Raw genomic sequence first — 24282 nt, 5'->3', positions numbered from 1 at the left:
TTTTATGGATAAATCTTTACCCACATTTCTGGTTATCGCTAAAAGACTTATGCCTACATGTGAAATTACTGGGTCAATGAATGTGAATATTTTTAAGGCTCTCGATATATATTATCAAATGAACTTTTCTTGATCAGACTAACATATATTTTCAAACAACCACATTTTCACCAATATTGAGGTTTTTTATTTTAAAATCTTTGTTATTTCGCTGCATGGAATTATTCTTGTTTTATATATGGCAATTATATCTTAAATTTAGCAAGGTTAATAATTTGTATTTCTTCTGCAAATTTATAACTTTATAACTTTTGTTGCATAGTTTCTACTTGTCTATAATATTTATAGTATAGTTTTTTTTACTACATTTTGATTATTCCAACTCAGATTTTAAAAAGATTTTTTTTGTTCCTTTAAAAATGGAAAGTTTTATAGTTCCAAATATTTTTATAGTTTAAAACTATGTCATATTATTTTCATGTACATAAATAATTCTGGACATATTTTCATTTGTTTATAGGGACAGACAGAACTCATCATTAATATGGCTTTTTACTGGAATGTTTTGCATTTATTCATTGTTCTTTGCTTGGAGGGCAAATTTAGATATTTCAAAACCACTTTTCATGGGTGTGGTAAGTTTTATTTAGATATATCCTTTGACCAGAAGTTTGTGAAGAATGTACAAATTTGTCCCTCATAAATCTTGTAGAAGAGCAAATTATCTCAGAAACAGTTAAAACTGCATAACATTATTATAAATCAAAGCTCAATTATTGAACCAGTAAGGCTAAGGCCTCATTTTAGAGAAAAAAAAAAATGCAATGTTTGATTAACACAATAGTTAGAAAAATAAATGTAAAGTAGATTTAAGTTAGTCATTTTATGGGTGTGCTTGCAGGTATAGGTACTACTGCATTTCTCCTGGAATTTATGGGTTGTGATTAGGGGGCGTTTAACTAACAAATTCCCTTATTTTTACCTCAGCAGTCCAGGCCTATGCAGAAGAGCAACCACATTTGTTTTTCCCTGGCTGCCATTTCTGAGATTCTCCTTATAATAGAAGCTCTGTAAATGTAGATAGCTCTTTTTTAACTGCTGAAAGCAGTGGTTTTTGTGTGTGTATGTTCAAGAGACCTAGTAAATAATACCCTACTTAATCACCTGAGTTCTGAATCAATTGAGAAATAAGATAGACCAGTACAGTAGGTGGGAGAATCACTTTTCTTACTGATGACCCTGAGCATAGAGAATGTGGTTTATATCTGAAGGCAAGGGTCTTCCTCACACTGCATCCCGGAGTAGGCAGACCTACCTACTAGTCACAGACAGTGCTGCACAGGGAGGGCTTCTCCCCCACCCCGCTACCCCGCTCCTACTCTGCTGGTGCCACAGGGTAGAGTCTGCACATGGACAAGTGCTTCCTGAGGGCAGTTCACTTCCAAGAGGAAAGGAGAGGGCTATGCAGGCCCAGTCCCAGCTCCCTAATTCCCAGTCAGCTCAGTCCCTACAATCCTACAGGAAGAAATAAGTGAGACGGTAGAGAGAGGCCAGGAGTGTTATACCAGGAGAACTTCACGTGGAAGAAGACATCAGGAGTAAAGAGAAGCATCTCTCCTCCTCTTCCACCTTGCATATTGTAGGAGTTCAAGATGAAGTCCATAATATTGAAAAGAATGTGTGGGTCCAAAAAGGGAGATTCACAAGTCAAACTGGGAAGGAGGAATGTTTGAAAATGGAAAAATAATATGGAGTTGAATTGGGGAAGTCAGTCAATAAGACCTGAATGACAGCAGGCATAAGCAACTAGGTGTATGCAATATATTTTTTAAATAATTAAGTACCAGATTGATTGCCTAAACCAGTCGACTGGTTGTACTGTTGTATGCCTCTTTCACAGGTAGAACGGTTCTGGATGCAGAGCAACGCGGTGGTGGCTGTCCTCGCCGGCATCGGCTTGGCTGCACTTGTTTCTGAGAGTAACCGAGTGCTGAACACCAGTGGGCTTCAGTGTCTGGAATGGCTTTCAGCAACTCTTTTTGTAATTTACCAAATATATTCTAATTACAGGTAACACATGGTTATTTTTATGACAAGTAGCACTCAAGCCAGAGACATTTGGATATTCAGATTCTTGGACTTTATCCTTAACTTCCACTGGTTTTCAAAGTGAGACAGCTTGGTCCGAGCACGTGGTTCTGAAACTTTGAACCACAGTCCCTGCATGAGTGATGCATCGTTTCAGGGCGTTGCAAACAGGGTTCACGTGGTACAGGTAAACTCTTTGTATTTTTTTCCTCTAAGGAACCCTAGAGACAGATACTTTGTAGAATCTGGAGTATAAGAAAATTCCATGATTTAAAATACCACGTAGATGGAGAGTAAAGACATTTTGGCTTTTTTGTATGCCCTAAAGTAATTCACTCTATGTTTCAAAGGTTTTATCTTTTGAGAAGTACCTAGTCCTTATCTAGTTTATTCTGCAGTAGTAAATATTAATTATTTTGAAATAATTAAGGTTCTGAAATTTTCTTAACCCTTAGGCATTATTACTATTTTATGCATTTTTCAAAACCTGTTTAATAATCGTTCTAATGAAAATCTCAGTCTAACATAAAAGATATCCAAGTTTTAGATATTAGTTTATTTCCAGCAGTATTGAGTAAACATTACAGAAGTAGAAGAGGCCATTGAAGTTTTATTATAATGAGATTTGATTGGTATTTTAAAGGTTAAATGTCCTCCTCTTTCATCTTAACTGTGAAGAACCAGTGTTCTTTCTAATACTGGGGTAGAACCAGGATTAGGAAGGCTGCATCACTGGAGGCCTGGTGGCATCCTCAGACCCAAATCCATAGCTAGCTCAAGAAGCGTTTGCCAAGACCACAGTTTGTGTGTTCCCAACCCTTTTTAAAAATTAATTTATTTAAATTAGTTTCCAGTATACAGTACATTGGTTAGACATCTATGTAGTTCATTAAATGATCCCCCCAATTGCTCCCTCCTGCCCCTGGCTCTCCACTTAGCCATAATAATAATGCTAACTGCATTTCCTAATGCTGTGCTCCCCATCAACGTGACCAACTATCAACTACTAATTTGTACTTCTTTAACCCTTCACCCCATTCTCCCAGCCCCCTAACCCTCCTCTGCTCTGTCTGTCACCAAATTGTCCACTATATTTGTGAGTCTGTTTTTGATTAGTTTGTTCTTTTTGTTCCTTAGATTCCACATATAAGTGAAATCGTATGGTATTTATCTTTCTCGGTCTGACTTATTTCATTCAGCATAATAACCTCTAGGTCCATCAATGTCATTGCAAATGGTAGGATTTCATTTATTTTAATGGCTGAATAATATTTCATCGTATATATGAACCATAACTTCTTTATCCAATTGTTGATGGGCATTTAGGTTGCTTCCATATCTTCGCTATTGTAAATTGTGCTGCCATGAATATTGGGGTGCAAAACAAATTATTGTTTTGGTTTTCTTTGGATAAAATGTCCAGAAAGGCAATTGCCGGGTCAAAAGGTATATTCATTTTTAATTTTTTGAGAAACCTCCAGACTGTTTTCCATAGCAGCTGTACTAATTTGCAGTCCCACCAACGTAAAAGGGTTCTCTTTTTTCTGCATCTTCACCAACATTTGTTGTTTTTGATTTATTTATGATAGCCGTTCTAACAGTTGTGAGGTCTCATTGTGGTTTTAACTTGCATTTCTCTGATGATTAGCGATCTTGAGCTTCTTTTCACATGTCTGTTAGCCTTGTATTCTCTTTGGAGAAGTATCTTTTTTCAAATCCCAGTCTTCTCCTGGCTTGGTTCTTTAGGGCAGTCCAGGTTCAACACTGGTGATGCCAGCACAGGCTGGGTGGTTTTGTTTTAATTCTTTTATTTGCCCCAGGTGAATGGAGTAGATGGCAACTTTGCTGGGTGGTGAAATGTGAGGCATCACCCTGCAAAATAGGGAATCATAAGAGGCAAGAGTTACATCAGTTACAAAGGGGAGGATAATATTTTGTTCCCGGAAGCGTTTATTTGCTTTGTGACACTAACCCAGTGAGGCTGTGTTTCTCAGTACCATTAAATGTAATGGACCTGATAATAACAGGAAGGACGTTGCTTATTCAGTTCTTTTGATTCTTTTACTCTTGTAGTCTTTTTCTTTTTTCATGGGAAGCACTCAGAATTCATGCCAGTTTTTCTTTGAAGTTAGAACATCCACTTCACTATTGCAAGGAGTGGTACTGCTGTTGTTGGCAGTGACAAATAATGCCTGGAGAGAAGTAAACAACTCAACCATCTATTTATTCCTTCCCTCCCTTCTCATGGGTCTCATTCCCTAGTGATTTCTCAGTGTAGAAGGGAGAGAGGAACGCAGGGAGGCTGTGGTTCAGGGAAGTGGTAGAAAGGATCGACCTTGCCTGCAAGAGAGTCAGACAAATGCCATCCCAATTTATGCCAGAAATTGACAGGTTTGTTGTTGCATTTCTAAATATTCCTTTGGACTAAATGGAATTAACATGAGATTACCTTAATTCCAAGTGGAATCAGACACCTTACTTCTTTTAAGTGAAACTGGATGGATATACTTTGAGGAAAAAAAGACTTATCCTTGAGCACTGATTCTCTTTTAATGGAAATAATTATAAATTCTAGAAGTGAAGCGGTATACTGATTTTTTCTCAATTGCACAATTAGTTTCTTCTTTTTTTAAGTGATAGTGTTCTCTTTTCAAATATAAGCATGTTTTTAGAAAATATAAATTAGAATACTTTGAAACACAATGTAAATTGTGTGATGGGAAAAGAATGGGGTGGAAAATAAGCCCAGTCTTATTAAAACTGAAGCAATGTGTTGTATTTTAATGTGTTTTTGATTCATTTATTTAGCATTTGTGACCAAAGGACCAACTATGTGATCGATAAATTTGCAAAGAACCTTCTAGCCTCTATGCCTCATGATGCAATTATATTACTCAGAGGAGATTTGCCAGGAAATTCTCTCCGTTACATGCATTATTGTGAGGGATTGAGGCCAGATATTTCATTAGTGGATCAGGAAGTAAGTATATGAAAAAAATATACTTAGTATATAGTGACTGTAATTATTTAAAAACATGTTTTTAAAAAAGTTTTTTTTAACAGTGGATAGGTACAGCTATCATGATCACTCTTAAGTAGACTATATGTCACATTCTTTTATTTTAATTAATAGTATAAGTCATGAATCGCCTCATTATTTAAACTAAATGTTTTAAGAATTAATATGTTTCATGTTAGATTTAAATAATATCCTAGGTCTTTAGTTCACATAACAAACCATGAAAATATTGTAAATTTATTTTTAAATTGTTATTTTACATTCAAATTAATACTGCCCACTGGTCCAGGGATTAAAATAAATTAGGCTGAATATAAAATAAGTCATACTACAGGTAAGTAAGTATTTCACTCAAAATAGAAATTACTAACCCCAATTCTGCTATGGAATTTTTATGTAAACTTTGATGATCTTATGAAAAAAAATGTTTGGAGAGGACTTGAACAATTTTGAGGTCTATTAACACAATCTTGTGGAACTGAGAAAATATATTTCAACTATAAGGTCATTTAAACCACAAATACTTAAAAGGGAATATGTTTTTAGAGCAGTCATCAGGAAAAGAGAAATTCTTAATCTTAAAAAAATACTGTGATTAGTTTGGTCGAATAAATTATTAGGCACAAAACTTATTTAATAAATTTTGTTGAATTAAAGAATAATTAGAACTTTTTTGGAGAATACTGTATAAACATATTTGCAAATATTGGGCAATTTGCAAATTATACCTTTTTATAAGCAGTTTGCATTTATAGCAAGTATACTAATTGATCAATTTGATCTTCAGTCTAGCTTCTGACAAAAGCTAGGTTATTTGTTGATAATAAGTTATCACAGTATGATTGTAAATTCTCTTTGGGATGGCAACTGATATAGTTGAGAAGCATGGATTTCGAAGTTAATCAGAACTAAATTCAAGTCCTCATCCTGTCACTTCTTGGATGTATGACATGGGCTAATGATTTTCCTTATTTATAAAATGGAAATATCACATAAATTAGATTGCATATGAATATAAGAAACAAAATACCTAATTAAGAATAACTTAAAGTGGAATTTTTAATCTCATAACAAGTAGTCTGGAGATAGTTGGTTTTATGATTGATGATACAAGCAGTTCAATGATGTCAGCAGTCTGGGGCAGCTTTTCTGTAGGTGTCTTCAACTTCGGCAAACGTAATTTGAGAACTGTTCTATGCCAGATAGTGTGCTAGGTGCACAGGCACAAAGATGAGAAGATACAGTCCTTTCCCTCTAGGAGCTCGCAGGCTAGTGAGAAATAGGCCAAGAGCTGCAAATGTCCAGGAGTATCTCATTCTGTTATGGAAACTGGGGAGGACATCATGGAGGAAATGATGTTTAAGCTGGTTCTGAAAGTTTGAGTACACATTCTCTGAGTATAAGAATGGGGGAAGGGCATTCTGGGTAGTCTATCAAATGCATGAGGACAAAATAAAACTAGATGCTAATCTTACCAATAATGGTTGTAACTTAAGACATGAAATCCAAGTTTAAGTCGTTAGAAGAGTAGTCAGTACCTCATACCTCGATTGTGCTTGTAAGTTATTTTCGATTATGTTTATATTTAATCAGTATATCCATATTTTAGGATTCTTTTTGCTTTACTTGCTAAACTTGAGATTTTTTAAAGAAGTATATTAAAAGTATGACATCATATGTTATTTTTCTGGCAGATGATGACTTATGAGTGGTATTTACCCAAGATGGCAAAGCATTTACCAGGTGTCAACTTTCCTGGGAACCGATGGAATCCTGTGGAAGGAATATTACCTAGTGGAATGGTCACATTTAATCTTTATCATTTTCTTGAAATAAATAAACAGTAAGCATTCTTTTTATATAATAGCTTTTCTGAAATCTTAAGCTGTTCTAAAATTGTTTATGTAACAGCTGTGCTTCATCCAAAGACCAATTTTCTACACCTATTTTCCTGTCACCGGTGAGATTATCTTTGTAATTAAATTGAATATCTGTGCATAAATGAGGCCAGGCAGAAATAAATGTTATTGTTCTGGGTAAAGGAAAAATAAAGACAGATTAGCAAGAATAACAAATAAGATCTTAGTACAATTCGGAGGAATTGGAGATGTGCCTGTCTACTTGTAATCATTGCAGGTGGATCGCAAGCAATTATAGTTTCCCCTGATCAATACCATGGCCCCCTTTTAAGTGTAAAGGAAATGTTTTTCAGGAATAATAACTATATAAAAATAGCTTAAGGATTCTTTTATAAAGGATAAGGCATTTTTATACATAAGAAAAACACCTACAGTTATAGTGGCTGAGATAACATGAGAATTTTGAATTCTGTACTTGAGAACATAAAATTATTCATAGTTAAGGTCAAGAATAAATAACTCCTCCAGTGGGTGTTGAACATCTCTCCTATCTTTGAAATGCTTGGGATGGTCCAGAGTGTGAAGAAGAAAAACTTATTTCCTAATTTCTATTCTCTTAGAAAAGGGACTTCAGAAAGTCTTTGTAAATTGCAAAGTTAAATTATCCCTTACTAAGAACATAATAATATGATAGTTTTGGTGTTCAGAGCCTGAAGCTTACTGTGGTTCATGAAGTAATACGACGGTTGTGGGTATAAATGTGCTGTGAGAGTAACATTTAATTGTTTTGGAATAAAATATTAAGAACTGTTAACATCTTCAAATAAGCATTTTTTTTTTTTTTTGGCGAATTGTATTTAATTCAATCTCACAAATATTTATTGAATCTACCATGTTCCAGCTTATATTAGGTCTTGGCAATATAATGAGACTCAGTTCCAAATTTAAGTAGACTGCAATCTAGTTGCATATATACATAGACATGAGTACAGCTGGCCATATGATGGGATAAGCTCTATATTAGCAAAGCTTTATAAAGTGTGAGACACAGTAAATGTTCAATACGTGTCTACTGAATGGTGACTTAATTGATAATATTGGCCAAGCATTCTTAGAGCATGGGTGAGGGGCAATTACTTCTGCCTAGGGGCATTCTTTCAACATTTATTTAGTAAATATTGGGTGTCCAGCGTGTCCAAACAACTATACTAGCCACAGCTGCATGGACACGATTCCTAGTGTTACAGTCTTTTGGAGAGGGTTTCAGGTAGTATCTTAACTATGAAACAGATATAGTATCATCTGGTAAGTGTAATAATGTTAGTATGGACAAAATGTTGGAGACTTAAAGGCTAAGTAGGAATTTGTCACGGGGGTCGGGGAAGGCTGACTCAAGGGACGTGCATGTGCAAAGTCATGGACAGGGCCTGCTGAGCTCTGGGGAAACTGGGGGTGTTTGAAGCTCAGGGCTTAGAGGGCTAGGTGAGAGGGTGAATGGAGGGATGGCAGGGCCCAGCTGGTGAAGGGATTTATCCTAGAGGTATGGATGAGGCGTTTTCTCATTACAAAACTATTGCATGCTCCTTGTAAAAACGCTAGACAACACAGATAAGTCAACATCAGTATCGTCTGTCTTTCAAGGACAACCACTGCTAACATTTTAGTAAACTTTTTGGATTCCATTCATTTTTAACAACTTATTTATTTATATACACATACACATACAACTATACTATACTTTACATAGCTGGGATAATATTGAGTTTTCTGTCCAGTTTTTTTTTTTTCTACCTAATATCATCTCATGAGCATTTCCTCATGTACTCAATAAAAGGTCTTCATTACCATCATTTTTTGTCCTTATAATATTCTCATATAGATTCATGATAACTTAACAAATATTTTATTTTTGTACATTATTTTTTCTAGACTTTTGCTATTATAATACAGCATGGTGATAAACATTCTGGCCCATGGATTTTTTGTTAATATTTTTGATTAACCAAGGTCATAGGATAAGTAGTTTATTGGTGTCAGTTATTAAAATATAGTTTTTAGTTTAAAAAATAGTATATGTTCATTGCAGAATAAGAAAAAATTTTAAACTAGAAAAAGTATGGTCCTATCCCTCAGAAATAGCAAATACATCAAAAATGCATATTTTTACAAAGTCATAAGCATGATATGGAAGAATCCTATTTTTTCAATGACTATCAAAACCATTTTCTTAGCGTCTTTACAAACCCTTTGTAAATATTTTTAGTAGATATGTGTACTGTAATTTAATAAGAGAATTGAACTATTGTAGATACTTCATATGATATCTTTTTAAGTATCATAAAATTGTAGGCTACAACAAATGCATTTGTGTCTGTAGTTTTCTTATAGAGGACATAGAAATTTGAATTATTAATTCGGAGAATTTAAGTCAAAAAACATGAACAATTGAAAGGCACTTGATCTTTTTTACCCCAAAGCATTGGACCATCAGCATCATATGAAAGCTCTCTAAATTGGTACTTTTTAAAAAGAAGAAATCTATTCTTTATTGAACACCCATTATTTTATTTCTAACATGTAGTAAAGTTTACCTTTTTTGATGTACAGTTCTATGAATTATAACACATATATATATTTGTGTAACCCTGGCAACAATCAGAATACAGAAAAGATCCGTGACCTCCAGAACTCCTATGTGCTACCACTTTGTAGTCATATTGTCCCCAAAGCCCTAAGCCTCGCGACCACTGCTCTTTTCTCCATTACTATAGTTTTACCTTTGTAAAGGAGGGGGAGATTGGACAAGGTTTTGTTTTGTTTTGTTTTTGTATATGAATGTCATGTTGTCCTAATGTCATTTGTTGAAAACATTATCCTTTCTTCATTGAATTGCATTTATACCTTTCTCTGTATTTACCAAAAAAAAATCTTTCTGGGGTTTTTGATTGGTTTTAATTTGATTAGTGTTTTCATGGTATATTGTTTTTTATCCTTTTGCTGTTAACCACCTATATCATATTTAAAGTGAGTTTCTTATAGATATCATAAGAAACTCTTGTTTTTTTACCTTTTCATTCATTTCAAGAGTATTTGCCCTTCTTGGTGCATGGTTATAACAGCTATCTTAAAGACTTTGTCTGACAATTCTAGCATCTATGTCATCTTGGAACTGATATCTATTGACTGTATTTTCTTTTGTAAGATTTTCCTAGTTATTCATGCGCTGAGTAATTTTGGACTGCATCCTGAACATTTTGAATATTTGGGTCTTTTTAAATCCTAAAGAGAATGTTGGTTTTTTGTTGTTGTTGAACAGGACATCAGCCAGGTTAATCTCAGACTGCAAATTCTGACCTGTCTTCTCTGAACTGTAGTTTCAATGTCAGTTCTGTTTTCAAAGCATTTGCAGTGCCATCTATCTGGATCAGTCCTTGTGTGTGATACTCAGTACCCAGTCTGGGACCTGGGTGGTAGTCTGTCCTGTTGCTTATTTCTCACATTTCATTTAGGGTCAGATCCATGCATGCTATGCTCAGAGGTAAACTAGGAGTTCATACACAATGCTATGAGATTGCTTTCTTGTTCACCCCAATACTTTCCAGCTCCCTGGAGCCTTCTTTCCTGGTTCTCTGAACTGAAAGCTGGGGCTTTAATTTCCCTTTTCTGCCATGCAATTCCTGTGACTGTGTCTACATTTGGGGCTAGGCTGCCGGAGGACAGAGAGAGGCAAAGAAAGAGCAATGGGGATTTGTTCCCCATGCTTGAAACCACAGTTCCTCTGATTAAAGAGAAGTGTTCCCTTCCTCAGAGTTCTGGGAACCTGCCTTGTTGCCATTGCTATCATGATGCTGCTGCCTCTGCTGCTGGTACAGTATTGCCTGGGGAAGGAAAGAAGGAAAATATCCAGGGTATTGTCTCTGCTGCCTCCAACCGTTACACATTCTCTTTCCTGCTTCTTGGGCAAGAAAAAGTTTTTATTGTAGCTCTTTTTATCCACTGTATGTACTTCTAGGGTTCAGGCTTCCTTTGGTATGTACTTCTAGGGTTCGGGCTTCCTTTGAGTCCAGGCCAGGCAATACTGGAAGGGGAAAAAAGGTAAACTCACCGCAGATTTGGAGGAACTTAGAATTCTGGTCTCTTTCCCAGCTCCTTTCTACCATTTACTTTTCAGAGTCCTCAGATAGCTATTCCCTATATTCTGCCCAGGAATTATAGATGTGTGCAGTGGGAGAGATAGGGTGGAGTGCCGTCTTCCCCAGAATCAGAACTCTTATGTTTTAAGTCTGTACTTTATATCAGATGTCTTAAACACCTTTTGGAAGAGTTATACCCATTTTACAGGTAAAAAGACTAAATACCGGTAGTTAAGTAATTTCCCTAAAATCATAAGATCTAAATGGTGAGAATAAATCTAAAATCTAAGCCAGAAGTATCTTGTTTCAAAGTTCATGGAATTTTTCACTTTCAAGTAATTTCTTCTAATATGCTCCTTTTTTTTTTTTTTTCCTACTTAGTAATAGCTTTTTAAGGCATATAGCACAACTTGGTATAGAGCTCTTTAATTACAATGCTTTTAAATCCAAGCTTATTTAAATAATTTCTATTACAAATTTTTATAGGATTTGAAGTTCCCAATTGTTATTCGGATCGAATTTTATTCAACAATTTTATTAGCTATGTATTAGCTATGCATCATGCTATGTGGAATTCAGTTAATTCAAAGATAGCCTATCCTCGAGATGCTTCTGGTCTACTCAGAAAGGTTTATAAATGCAAATAATAAATGTAACACAGTAATGATAAAAGAGGGAAAAATGTGATGGACATTTGAGGAAGGAGAGATTACTTCTAAGTAGGAACACAAATGAAGACTTGTGTTTCCACGTAAAGTAAAAGAAGATAGCAAATAATATGTATGTTTACACTTGAGACAGGACCACAGAAGTTTTCATTATAATAATGCTTGTCTGCAAGTGATTTATTATAATATTACGATCAGGTAGGTTTTATCATTTGCTTTGCCCAAGTCCCCCAAACAGATTTTTCACATTAATATAAATATCCAACAGTCTATCTGAGAAATATTTAAATAAACTTAAGTGTTCACAAGTGATTATTGGTAACTAAGGTTTAAGGAGTTAAAAATGACCGTTTGAGTTACATTTAGTTAACATTTAGAACTTTAAGTTAAAAATATATTTAAATATGTTTTTTTTTTCTATTCTAATGTTTTCAATAGAAAAGAAACATTCGTTTGCATAGGAATTCATGAAGGTGACCCAACCTGGAAAAAGAACTATTCACTTTGGCCATGGGGTTCTTGTGACAAATTAGTTCCTTCAGAGATTGTATTCAACCCTGAGGAATGGATTAAACTTACGAGAAATATCTATAACTGGACTGAAGAATATGGACGGTATGAATAGCAGTTATATTTTTCAACACAGTATAGCAATTTTGTGTGACTAAAAAACTTACTAAGTTTTGAGATGCCTTTTAATTCTTTGGACTTTTTAAAATTAGTTGTTAATATTGTCATTCATTGCCCACAGAGTATCATAATAGAAAAGCAGATCATGCATTTCTTGTCCTCATGTTTGAAGAATGGTGGGGCGATGGAAAGGAAAGGCAGGCTGTAGTCAAGTGGACACAACAGTTAGATGCATGGCACCTTCCACTCCCACCTCTTGAATTGCTATATTGTTTACCAGCCTACATCCTAAAAGTGGAAGAGATTCATTAAATGTGGTAGAGCTTTAAAAGGCACTGTGTTGCCCATGCTAGTTTCCACATGCATACACTTGTCATATACATTTTCTTCAAGAATGGCAGATAACTTCTCCATAGGGAACACTGGGACGTGAGTACCTTTTTCTTCATAGTTCTTTGTCATCAGCCTGATTATGTTATTTTGAGCATGATTGGTCTTCCTTGAAACATTTATATATAGAGTTGACTCTCTCCCATATAGAAAACAAGTCACCATCTAAAGAAATATGCCTCCATTGCCTGTGTTTACAAATATGAATTATTTAAATATTAACTAATTATTGCTCATAATTTAAGAATAGCAAGATCACATGAAAAATTCTACAAAGGCTTTTTGAATCAATATGAACAGACCACATTGCTCTGCACCAGAGATGGATAAGTATGTCTACATCAAAATACTCTATGACCATCATCAGGAAAAGTTAGAAAATAACCTCTTCTGTAAACAGTTGATGACAGTTCAAGTATACAACATCGCTCATTATCTTCATTCCATCAAAATAGATACAGAAATTTTAATTAAGAGAAAGAAAAAAACCAGCCAATGCTTTAGCCATTGTTCTTTGAACACCACCTAGTTCCAGCAATAATTTAGCAAAGCCGTGAGTCCCCTCTTTTTCAGACCTATCCCTCTTGCTTCACGGCTCATCGGCTCTTAGATGTGTCGACCGAGCGACCAAGGCCCAGCCTTGCCCCTCTGCCTATCTGACAGTTCTTAGGAACAGATGGCTCCCCAGATGCCTCCAGCCTGTTCCCACCAATCCTCTGTTTGCTCCCATGAGGCACTGGAGCTCATTATGCAGATTAAGGACACATTTACCAAAACCTCAAATTCCTAATGATTAGACTTTTCTAGGAGAATACGTTTATTATTATTTTGGTCCCTATCGCTACTCCAAGATCCAGCCTATTTTATTTGCTGTATGAGATTATAAAACAAAGTTACATGTCTATAGCAATAAATGTAGCTGGCAGAAAAATGTTGCTGTTTTCTTATAACTACAGGTTCGATCCATCTTCTTGGGAATCTGTGGCCAATGAGGAGATGTGGCAAGCAAGGTGACTAATCTGCATTTTTGTGTTTGCATTCTATTTTTAATATGGCAGAGAAGTAGCTCGTGGCACTTTTCATTTGGGGAGTAGGGGTGAGTGATGATAATAAAAATAACATTTACGAGCAATTATTTTGTTTGAGGCATCGTGCTAATAATTATACACGAATAATCTCATTTCATCCTCACAACAACCTATGAAGCAGTTATTATCTCTGTTTTACAAAAGAACAGACTGGAGGTAGAGAGGTTACTTGTCCCAGGCCCATAGTTGCTAGTGATGGAGTCTGACTCGGGAATACTCATAACTCCTATGGTCTCCTGCTTCAACTACACCAAAGTGAGTGTAATTGATTGAGAAGTTGATAATTATCACCATGTGCAATGTGCTAGTTAATCACTTAAGCACTTATTGAATACTACCTAGAGGCCAAGCATTGTGCCAGGCACGGAAACTATAGATATGAATACAACACAGTTCTACCCTTGAGTGGCTCACAGACTAATGGGAACAATCAGACACGTTAAAAGAGATTTGAATATTAATGTGCTAAATGTTATACGTTCCTGTTTGGAACACTTCATGGTGATGCATTAACTCTCTTGGTTCCTGTCATTTAAAAATATTCAAAATATCTAATGCCAACAGATTTTGGCCCAATTATTAATGTAAAAGTTCTAAATGATACAGATGGGGTTACTAAGTACATATAAAGTATTTCCTACAGCAAAGGAAAGATGAACACTCTGGGCCAGGAACTGTGCTTTGCACTGAGAATTGGCATACAATATATAAAGTGTTTACTTATAAGTTTAAAGTATTTTTTTTAATTGTTAAGAAATACATTTCCATAATAAAAATAGACATACTAGTTTATGCAGTCGTATTTTTGAAAAAGTCAAAAAACTGTATATTTCAAGTTATCAGCCTAGTTATAGGGACAAATACTTGCTTTAAAGAACATACAGTGATCAAAGATATACTGTATGTTTGCACTATTCACTGTGATAGAATGTGGGAAAGCTGGGGGAACAATCACATAAAAGAAGAAAGCAGGTTATTATTATTCAAGTAGGTGTTGACTTAATCAGTGTGTTGAATACAATTTGGATGAGTTCATGTGGTCAAGGAGTGCAGCCACCTTTCAAGAGCTGGTCACACGTGGCATGAGCCATTGCAGTGGGCACCTTCAGGGATGTGTTGACACACTCAGCAAGTCTCTCCCTTCCCAGCCGCTCTTGCATAACAATAATGTACACCTGGAGGAAAAATGATGTATAATAGTGATGACGAACATAAGCTTTATTCTAAAAGAATTGGCAGTCAGTCTCAATTCAATGTCTTGGTTGGGGCGGGAGAGGAAGTTACTCTTGGCTCAGAGTAAATGTCTGTGGATATAAGAGAAGTAAAAATAACGCAATAAAGGATTTTGTATGTTCCTTATCAATGGAAAAGTCTGGCAGACTTAGCTTTGAATGTGAAGGTGACAACATGGTTTTAATGAATTCCCCCGCAACTCCACCACCAGGATGAAAACACCGTTCTTTATCTTTAACCTGGCAGAAACTGTGAATGTGCCTTCAAATGTGAAAGTTCAACTCTACAGTCACGCATATGACGTATGTTATACTTTTATATGTATAAATGATGGGAGGGCGGTGGTGATCGTTTGGGATAGAGAGGGAGTATATCACAGTAGAGGTTTTACTTTTTGTTTCCAGCTTTATCTGGCATTATAAAGCAGTGGAGAAAGTGGAAAAATACTCATCTGTTTCACAAATAATGTCTAAAGTAAATGGCTGTGGTTGGCAAAATATTGACCCCTCCTAAAGATGTCCATGCCCTAATCTCTAGAACCTGTGAATATATGACCTTACATGGCAGAGGGGACTTTGCAGATGTAATTAAGATTCTGAGGTGAAGAGATTATCTTGGATCATATCCAGATCGGCCCATGTAGTCACAAGGGTTCTTATAAGAAGGAGGCAGGAGGGTCATAGTGAGAGGAGATGTGCCAATGCAAACGGAGGTCAGAGAGAATGATCTGAAGATGTGATCAGCTGGCCTGGAAGATGGGGGAAGGGACCACAAGGTAGAGTGTACAGGTAGCCTCTGGAAGCTGGAGAAGACAAAGAAACAGATTCTAGAGCCTTCAGAAGGAACACAGCCCTGCTGATTTTACAAGAACCTTGATTTTATGACTTTTGACCCTAGAAATGTAAGATAATTTATATTGTTTTAAGCCGCTACATTTGTGGTGATTTGTTACAACAGCAATGGAAAACCAATATAATGGCTTTATTTTAAAAAAGCACTGACAAGTTGCCCTCTATTGGCTACACTTGAAACGAAAGGGCCGTGGCTGGTTGAGATTTCAGGAGAAAAATGATAGTTCTTGGAGAGTGGCTCTGTCTTTTAACTGTGGCTCCAAGAAGCCAAACAAACCTTCAGACGGCCCAGCCACACTGAGAGTCTTGCACAGTTGGTCATCTGTGATGGGAAATGAGAGGACGGCACATCCTTACTTAATGTCATCAATAGGTTCGGCAACTTTAGGTGAGATGATATACAGCAAGACCAGTTTTACCATAGGCTAACTGATATAAACAAGAGTTAAGTTTCTATGGAATCTCATCAGCGTTATAATGAAATGACATTGAATGAAATGATGTTTTTCGAGGACCTGCTGTACAGAGCAGAGGCTTGCTGAAGTGATGTTTTAACAAGTCCCTGCTTTTTTGCGATTTATAGGACTAGGCTCTTTAAATACCTTCAGAGATAGTTTTGGAGCCTCCTGGTGGAAAACAGACATCCTGGCACTGGCCAGTAAGAACAGGGCCCAGAAGCTATATCCATGAGCAATTGAGGTATTTCTGCTATCTCTAGGTTGCTGTGGGTCTGCTCAGCCAGGCATGTGTTTGGTGCTAAATCAAATTGGCCTGGTGTCCCATCAGTACAACTAATTTTACTCCAAAACCGTGTGATCATTGGTTCATTATTTATCCATTTATTCAGTCACTCACAGACCATTTATTGAGTACCCAGTCTGTATCAGATGTTGTGGTGGAGATGATCAAGCATTGTCCCTGCTGTCAAGAAGATAGCCGGCAAGAGAGAGAAGATAAAGTCCTTAGTTAAGTTCAGTCTTGTAAGTGATGAGAGGTTTCCAGAGGTACTGTGGGAACAGAGAGCTGTACCTGAGTACACCCTCCTGCAGGGGAGGGTGGTAAGGAAGGGAAAGAAGGCTTCCAGAGGAGATTTCGCTTGAGTTTCATCTTGAAAGATCAGATAGCCAGACAGATGGTGGAGCAGAGTAGTGAGAGAGTGGGAGAGGGAGGACATTCCATAAAGAGGGAACCACAGGGACAATGACACAACCTTTGAGGTACCCACTCAAGGGAAGCAAGGAATAGATTATAAGAGACAGCATGCTAGCAGGTGGGAAGTCCAAGTTCAAGGCCCATTCCACCATTAATTGTCAACTGTAAGCCGATTAACCTTTCCTAGCCTTGATTTTTTTCTTTAACAAAAAAAGTGGGCTTTAAATTCTTTCTCATATCCTGGTCACATCACACCCTATTCATCTCAAATACTCTGTGATTCTTTGAAAAACAGATAGTATTTAGTTGGGAGAAATCTGAGATTACAAATATTTTACATTCTCATCAGCAGTCTGTCTCTTCTATGGTCAATTGTTAGGCCATTACTGAAGCTAATTCCTGGATTTATTGTCTCTTTGGGCTTGTAAGCTTTACCTTTGTCAGTAAACACAAGTTTATAGCACAGTCTGTTGGTATCTCCTTTGCATATATCTCCAGATGTGTGACATTGTTTCCAAAGCCAATGGGGCTAAATACTTGATGGCTCAACACAAATCCACCCCCCAGTACTGGTTGTTCAAGAACATTCTCATTAAGTATAAAAGAACATTCTCATTATTGACATTATCCTGTTCAATAGTTCATACAGAACATTAAGCTCGGGGACATTAAGTTCAGGTGTAGTAGAGAAGTAGGGAGTGAGTAGCCCTATTATCTTTAGGAATACATTTGAGAAGTTGAACATGTCCCCAATAAATGTGATACAGTCCACCAAGACTAATGTCATAGTTAACACATACAGAGGAGGAAATATAATTCCACATGATGAGAAATGACTGGCTTCTTAAGATATGGCACATATGGCTTAGTGGGTCATCCAGAATAAGAGAATGACGTGTCAGTAACGAAGTATTCTAGAAAAAGGTAGTATGGTTGTTCTGATGTCTTAGACTATAGCAGGGAGGTCATGAGTGAGCCTTTCATTCGTTTTAGCCACCAGGGAAATGCTCATCGAGGTACTGGCCTCTGTTTTGAACTCTAAAACCCTAGGAAGATTTTGAAAATTTAGAGAAGTAAAGAACCTGAATAGTTCCTGAGTGCCTGCTCTGGGCCAGGCAGCATGCCCCGTACTTTACACACAGCCCTCACTGGAGGGAGACTAGGGAAGAGAAGCAACAAGTAGAGAAAAAAAGACTGAAGGAAGGTAGAGAAAGACAGAATATTTTACCAAGAGAATGAAGAGGTGGGAGGCTAACTTCATAGTTTCGATGCATATGAAAATGCAAGATGACTCTTTCCTATTTTATGGAGTGAAGACTTGGGAAAATTGCTTTAAAGGGCAGCTTGAAGACTGAAGATTATTAAATATCAAAATGACATCTTGAACATGGATTGTGGAATTTTTTGTGTCTGTACTATTTAAAAATTGGTTAAGTATGCTTTTGTCTGTTCTGGAACAGGAGTTGGGGAAATAGATAATATATTGGGTCCTTTTAAATTGAATGTTGAGACGAATACAGTTCTGATTTTGAAAGCATTTGTTCCTGGAGAGAGCATCATTACTTGTTCTGCTGTGCTGTCACAGAGTCTACTGGTAAACTCAAGTTCCTGCAGATGTAATTCCAATTGGACAGTCTTCAAGAAGGCTGTGAAATTCCCAAATAAACAAATGTAATCTTCCATTTTGCAGATTTGTATCTACTTTTTTGTTAAATTTTGAGTTTTTCCACTAGATAACTCCATATCAAAAATTCTAACTCTGTCCAAATAATACTATCTCTGATGTTGAAAAACAAAATTCCTAATTCCTGTGGGCAAAGTTCCCACTATCAAAATTGTAATTATAGGATCTATGAAGATTTTCAATATCTTGCTTTAAGGATACCCCTTAAATTCTGTTAGGCTCAGCCTGTTCAATGCTGGATTTGCTTGAGTCATTTTATCATTGCTATTGTTATTACTGTTGTTTTTAATATAGAGGAAAATTTATGTAAAAATAAGGGACAAAATTTAAATTGCTTCAAGTTCTTTTTCCATGCAGTTTTCTAAAGAAAGCTATTTTTTTCTCCAACAGCTAAGTGTAGAGTTTCAACCTTTCTGCCTATTGAGTAAATAGCTTTCCATGAATTAGAACTAAATCCCTTTGCCAGAACATCTTTCTGGAGGAAGAGCATTTTGTCCTGACACAGTGTGTCTTAAGTTCCCTCTGCAACATCTGAAAAACCCCAGAAGCAGTTTTTGATGAAGCACATTTGCCTCCTGCTACTGTAATAATTACAGTAACATCCTTGCATTTTCTGCATGGCCTAGCAATGATTAGACTTTTACTGTAGGCCGCTTGGATTTTTTTTTCTTGTGTTATTAATTCCTATGTTTTCCGTTTTTTGAAAAAAAAAGTCAAGGGATAACAATGAAATACCAACATTTTTGCTGTTTTCCAGCTTTATAAGGAGATTGTCTATATACAAGAGGAACACCCAGTGAATTGGCACAAGAACTATGCCATCGCCTGTGAGCGGATGCTGCGCCTTCAGGAAAGAGGAGCAGACCCCCAAGTCTTGTTATCTGAAACCATCAGACATTTCCATCTCTACACTCAGAAGGCACCGAATGATCCACAGCTGGCTGATATTTCAGTTGCTCTAAAGCACCTAAGAAAAGAACTGCGAAGTCTGAGAAATATGAAAAACATCGGAGACAGCAAAATGTGAAAAACCTGCTCATCATTCAGCTTCCAAAATCCTGGGGTCAGAAGTTTTCCCTCCAAGAAAAGAGATGTATAGAACAATTTACAGACTAAGTCACTTGCCATATAGAAATAACGTGGTACAGCAGTACTGTTTCCCGGGAGGCTTAGTAACTGAGTCTGTGCTATTTATGCAAATTCTGTTTAGCCCATGTTTACTAAATTAGCATTTCAGCAAGAATCTTTCAGAAGTTCTCCCAATTTCCAGAATGTTTTACCTAATGACTTAGCTTGATTAGATTCTGAAAGAGAATGGATTCTTTTAGTATATTTAAAATATTGGCCGTGAATCTTTTATGGGCCCTGCTTATCGGAATCAGTATTGAAGGTTAAATTCTTAAAACATTAATACCAGACCAAAGACATTTTCTGTTTCCCAAAAGTGAAAAAAATGTTTTAAAGAGCGAATCTTGTTATGTAGCAAATTAGAATACTTTTTTTTTTTGAGTAGCTATGATTGTTACACAATCTCATGGTTCAAGCTAAACACCAGCCAGATGATATTTTGAAAAAAGTTGGGGTTTTATTTTCTTATTTCTTTGAAAGCACTGAAAAATAAAGCTAGTTCATTGTTTGCTTTTTTTTTTCAGTTGCATAAACTGATTGACAAGTAAAAACGATTTTGGATTTCCTTAATTAATTTTATATTTATGTTTTACTTCTATTTGGGCTCATAAATCTGGCCCAATAATTAGTAGGCTCCTGCTGCCAAAATGCAAAAAAAAAAGGCGGGGATTGGAGGGGGAGGATGGGGAAGTGGTTCAATAAATTCATTTCTGTTACAAGCATCTTTTATACATATTACTAAAGAGAACATAGTAAGAAATGCAAATAATAGTTCTTTATTTTATTATGACAGTTAATTAATAGCAACCTGTTTTAATGAATAAAGTCACTCAGAGTCCTTCAGCACTTCCTAAGTAGAGGCCCGAATCTGTAGGGATTCTTTTCCCCCCAATTGTATAGCTCCTAGACTCCGAGCACTATATAGGCCCCTGTATAGAAATGCTCACTAATGAAGAGGGAGGGCTAGAAGCTTGTCTGCATTCAAAGATCACTGGTGAGTCATTCAGCAAGAAAAGGCCCCTTACCAGGAATAGTCACAGTTCCGTGGCATTGTACTAGCAAAAGGGTCTGATCAAAGGTCTCCTGTGGTGCTTGCATGGTTCCCTTTCATACTACGACCATAATTAAAACCACTAATTCTCTTTTAAAATGCTGCAGGATGCCATGTAGGCATCTGTCTGGAGTGTCCTTTGTGATGTCATAAGCTGTTAAGGACCAGTGCCGAGGGCTTTTGAGTGAAATGCCAGTCATGAAGGTGCTTCAAGACAAGGGTGCCTCTAAAAGCTTGACAGGGCCTTGACTGCACAATTCGAGCTGAATTTGCCCCTTGTCAGCTGCCAGTAAATAAATCTCAAAGGGGGAAAAGCTGAAGTTTCATTACCTGATCCATGGGGCTTTGTTGGTTTTGGCACCACACGGGGGAAGCTCTTGCCCCTCTATTCTCTGGATTTGAAGATGTCCATTGGAGCCTGCAGCGCCTGGACAGGGTTCAGAGCGGAACCTTTTGAAGAGTGTCAATAGTTGTAACAGTTCAGCTGTTAGGAAGACAAATAAATGGAGGAGCTCATTAATCCGCTTTTGGCTCTCAGTGCCTTTTGCCCTTTTATCACAGCCTTATTAGGCTCCTACTCATCTTGAACCAGAAAAAAATGAATTGAAGTTGTTGAGTACTAATTGGCAAAGACTTTTAATCATGGGCCAAGAACTTTCACTGACTTGAAAGTAACTTCTCCACAGGGAAGAACTGAAAACCTGGTTCACCTTAAAACAAAAACCTGTTGGAGTTCAGTGTGGTGTAAAAATTTAGAGAAGCATTGATAAATTGTCTAAGTTTATCCATTTGAAAGAAATTAGGTAAGATTATGATTCCTACTTTTCTTTAAAAAAAAAAAGTGTAATAAAATTCAAATAAATGTTCCCTAGAAATGCATTGTCTTTATTGGTTCAGAAAAGAGATTACATTCATGGGAGGTGATCATGTTTATTTCTGAACATCTGTATGTATGGATGTAAATCTTCATCTGAGCATCTACACATGTGGTGTTGGAGGAACCTTATCAAAAGTAATATTTCTTATGTATAGCCTTAGGAATGGCCAATGAAGACCCTTATCATAATATCTGCTTTTTAAATTTATCTGTACTGTGGAGCTATATATATATGTGTCTGAATAAATGTGCTTTGTGTATTGACTGTTGTCAAATGGTGCGCGGATTATTCTGTATTTGTCCAGCAATCATTTTGGACCACTCTCTCTTTGAGAAGACAATCATATGATGGCCCAAAGTAGATAGGATCATAATTATTTAAATTTCCCAAAACCATCGGTAAATGAAAAAATAGCAAACTGAGCTGAGATTTTGGGATGTTGGGCTTCCTTCCCAGATCCACTACTTTGAAGAATCCTTTCCTTTCTACTGTGTGAGGTTAAATAAGTTGCTGTCTTTTTCTTTCTCTTACTTTTTCTTGGCTAGTGCTTAACCACAAAATCTGACAGAAGGGGTTTCCTGTAGTCTAACCCCCGACATGGAAGAGAATGTGAAGGAGGTGACTTCTCATGCAGGATTTGGCCAGCATTCTCTTAGCAGTGTCCCTGGAGTGCCGTGGGTTGGCAGGACGACAGGAGCCCCACAAGGCCAACTTCTGCCTGGACTTTGGCCTGAGGATCAAGTGGGAGCCAGCAAAACTGTCTGCCTTTCCACATGCTGCAGTGCCCTGCTGCCTGGCACCGAGGCTGGCACACACGGAGGGCAAACGGAGAAGGGGATTGTGTGGCTCCACTTTCTCTAACAAACCTCCTCCCTAGCTCTGTTCCCACTGATGGGAGGTATGCTTGAGTCTTGCTGTTGACTTTCCTCTTGTCTTTCTTTTTCTAGAGGAGATATATATATATATATATTTTTTTTTCTAGAGTAGTGTGGTGGATTACGTTGATGGATTTTCAAATATTAAACCAACATCGTACTCCTGGAGTCAACCCCACTTAATGCTTTTGTACTGTTACTCAAAACGCAGCCAAGATTGAAGAGAGCCAATTACTAGTATGCTATTTTGAGATCTTCAAATAGAAATTATGTTATTTCTGTCCATATTTGTAGTATTTTCTGGTGATAGAACCATTTTGTTTGGCCTTTATGATATTTAAATAAAGCCCATTTTGAGGATGTTAGTTATTTTATGATACTCTGCTGATTTCTTTACCAGGCTAGGATATGAAGAGTTGTTTTTTAAATTTATATTTTAAAAGTTAACTAACGTGAGTCCTCAATCATAGTTTCCACCAATATCCCTCAGATTTAAAAAATTTTAGTACTCTTAAGGAAAAAAATTAATGCCAAAGATTGAAAAAATAGTGGATCCTGTTACAGTAAATCCCTTTACTCTGTTTTAATTCTGGGGTATTTTGTAAATGCACCAAGGTAGGTTATTACTTAAAATTCTGTTCTAACTGATTCCAAGTCCTATGGTAGGTAAAGAAAATAATTCCAACCCAACAAGAGATTCACACTGCCCAATTCATCGTCATACTTTGTTGTGGATGCAAAACCATTCTAAGGCTTATACTCATAAACAAATAAGTAATGTTTCCAGGGATTCTGGGAACATCTAAAGGCCAAGATCTTGGCACAGCATTACAGAGCAAACAGGGAGCTAAAGCTTTAGCAGCGATCATATTCGATGAAGACGTCATTGTCAGTACCCTCTAAAGGTCTGTTTGATTTGGATCAGCATGGGTAGCATTAAAAAAAGCCTCAGGAACAGCACAATATGCTTACCTGGATATAGGAAAGTCTAATCGGAATAGATCTTGGGAAAAGGATTTTTCTGAAAAGAAAAAATTTCAGGTTGTTTTCAACGATGTAACATATATTTGGTGGAAATTGTATGTACTGAGAATATTAGCTTATGCCATATTGGAAAAAAAAAAAAACAACGATGTGGGCGGGGGGGGGGGGGGGGGGGAGGGAGACATGGGTAGAGGTTCCAAAATTATAAATAGGAAGCCCACAATTATTGATCTTTAAATGGAGTTATCTGGATCTTTTCCACAAATCCAAAGTATTATTGGTGAGGGTTAATTGTCAGTTTTATATTGTGATGATTTTAGAAAACTTAAATTGTTAAGGTTGAGAAAGTTTCAAGCTAGAGATCAAGAACACAAAGGCAAATAATTGGGCCATGCTCCCATCCCAGTGATCCAACTTCACAGAGCACCCAAGTGGTCACAAGTCTTTTTGTACACAGTTTCCATTCGATGAGGATAATATTAAATAAAGGACTAATAAAAGACAAATAGAAATAAGCCAAATCTAAGATTTCTTTCATAATTTTAATTGTTTAGAATTTTTTTTTAATAAA

The 24282-nt window shown here is 36.6% G+C and overlaps 1 protein-coding gene across 1 annotated transcript in view; it reads left to right on the top strand.

Moving 5' to 3' along the window:
* The window catches only part of TMEM260 (transmembrane protein 260), a 57366-nt gene extending 35246 nt beyond the window's left edge, over positions 1-22120 (top strand). The window contains exons 9-16 of the mRNA XM_006920151.2: positions 521-635; positions 1901-2070; positions 4897-5068; positions 6802-6950; positions 12206-12382; positions 13744-13797; positions 15320-15410; positions 19553-22120. Coding sequence (XP_006920213.1) covers positions 521-635; positions 1901-2070; positions 4897-5068; positions 6802-6950; positions 12206-12382; positions 13744-13797; positions 15320-15410; positions 19553-19822 — 1198 coding nt within the window. The 3' untranslated portion in view covers positions 19823-22120. The remainder of the gene's footprint in view (positions 1-520; positions 636-1900; positions 2071-4896; positions 5069-6801; positions 6951-12205; positions 12383-13743; positions 13798-15319; positions 15411-19552) is intronic.
* Positions 22121-24282: the final 2162 nt, after the last annotated feature.

The sequence above is a fragment of the Pteropus alecto genome, unplaced genomic scaffold (assembly GCF_000325575.1).
Source record: "Pteropus alecto unplaced genomic scaffold, ASM32557v1 scaffold86, whole genome shotgun sequence".
NCBI lineage: Eukaryota > Metazoa > Chordata > Mammalia > Chiroptera > Pteropodidae > Pteropus > Pteropus alecto.
This window is presented reverse-complemented; position numbering and strand designations above follow the sequence as displayed.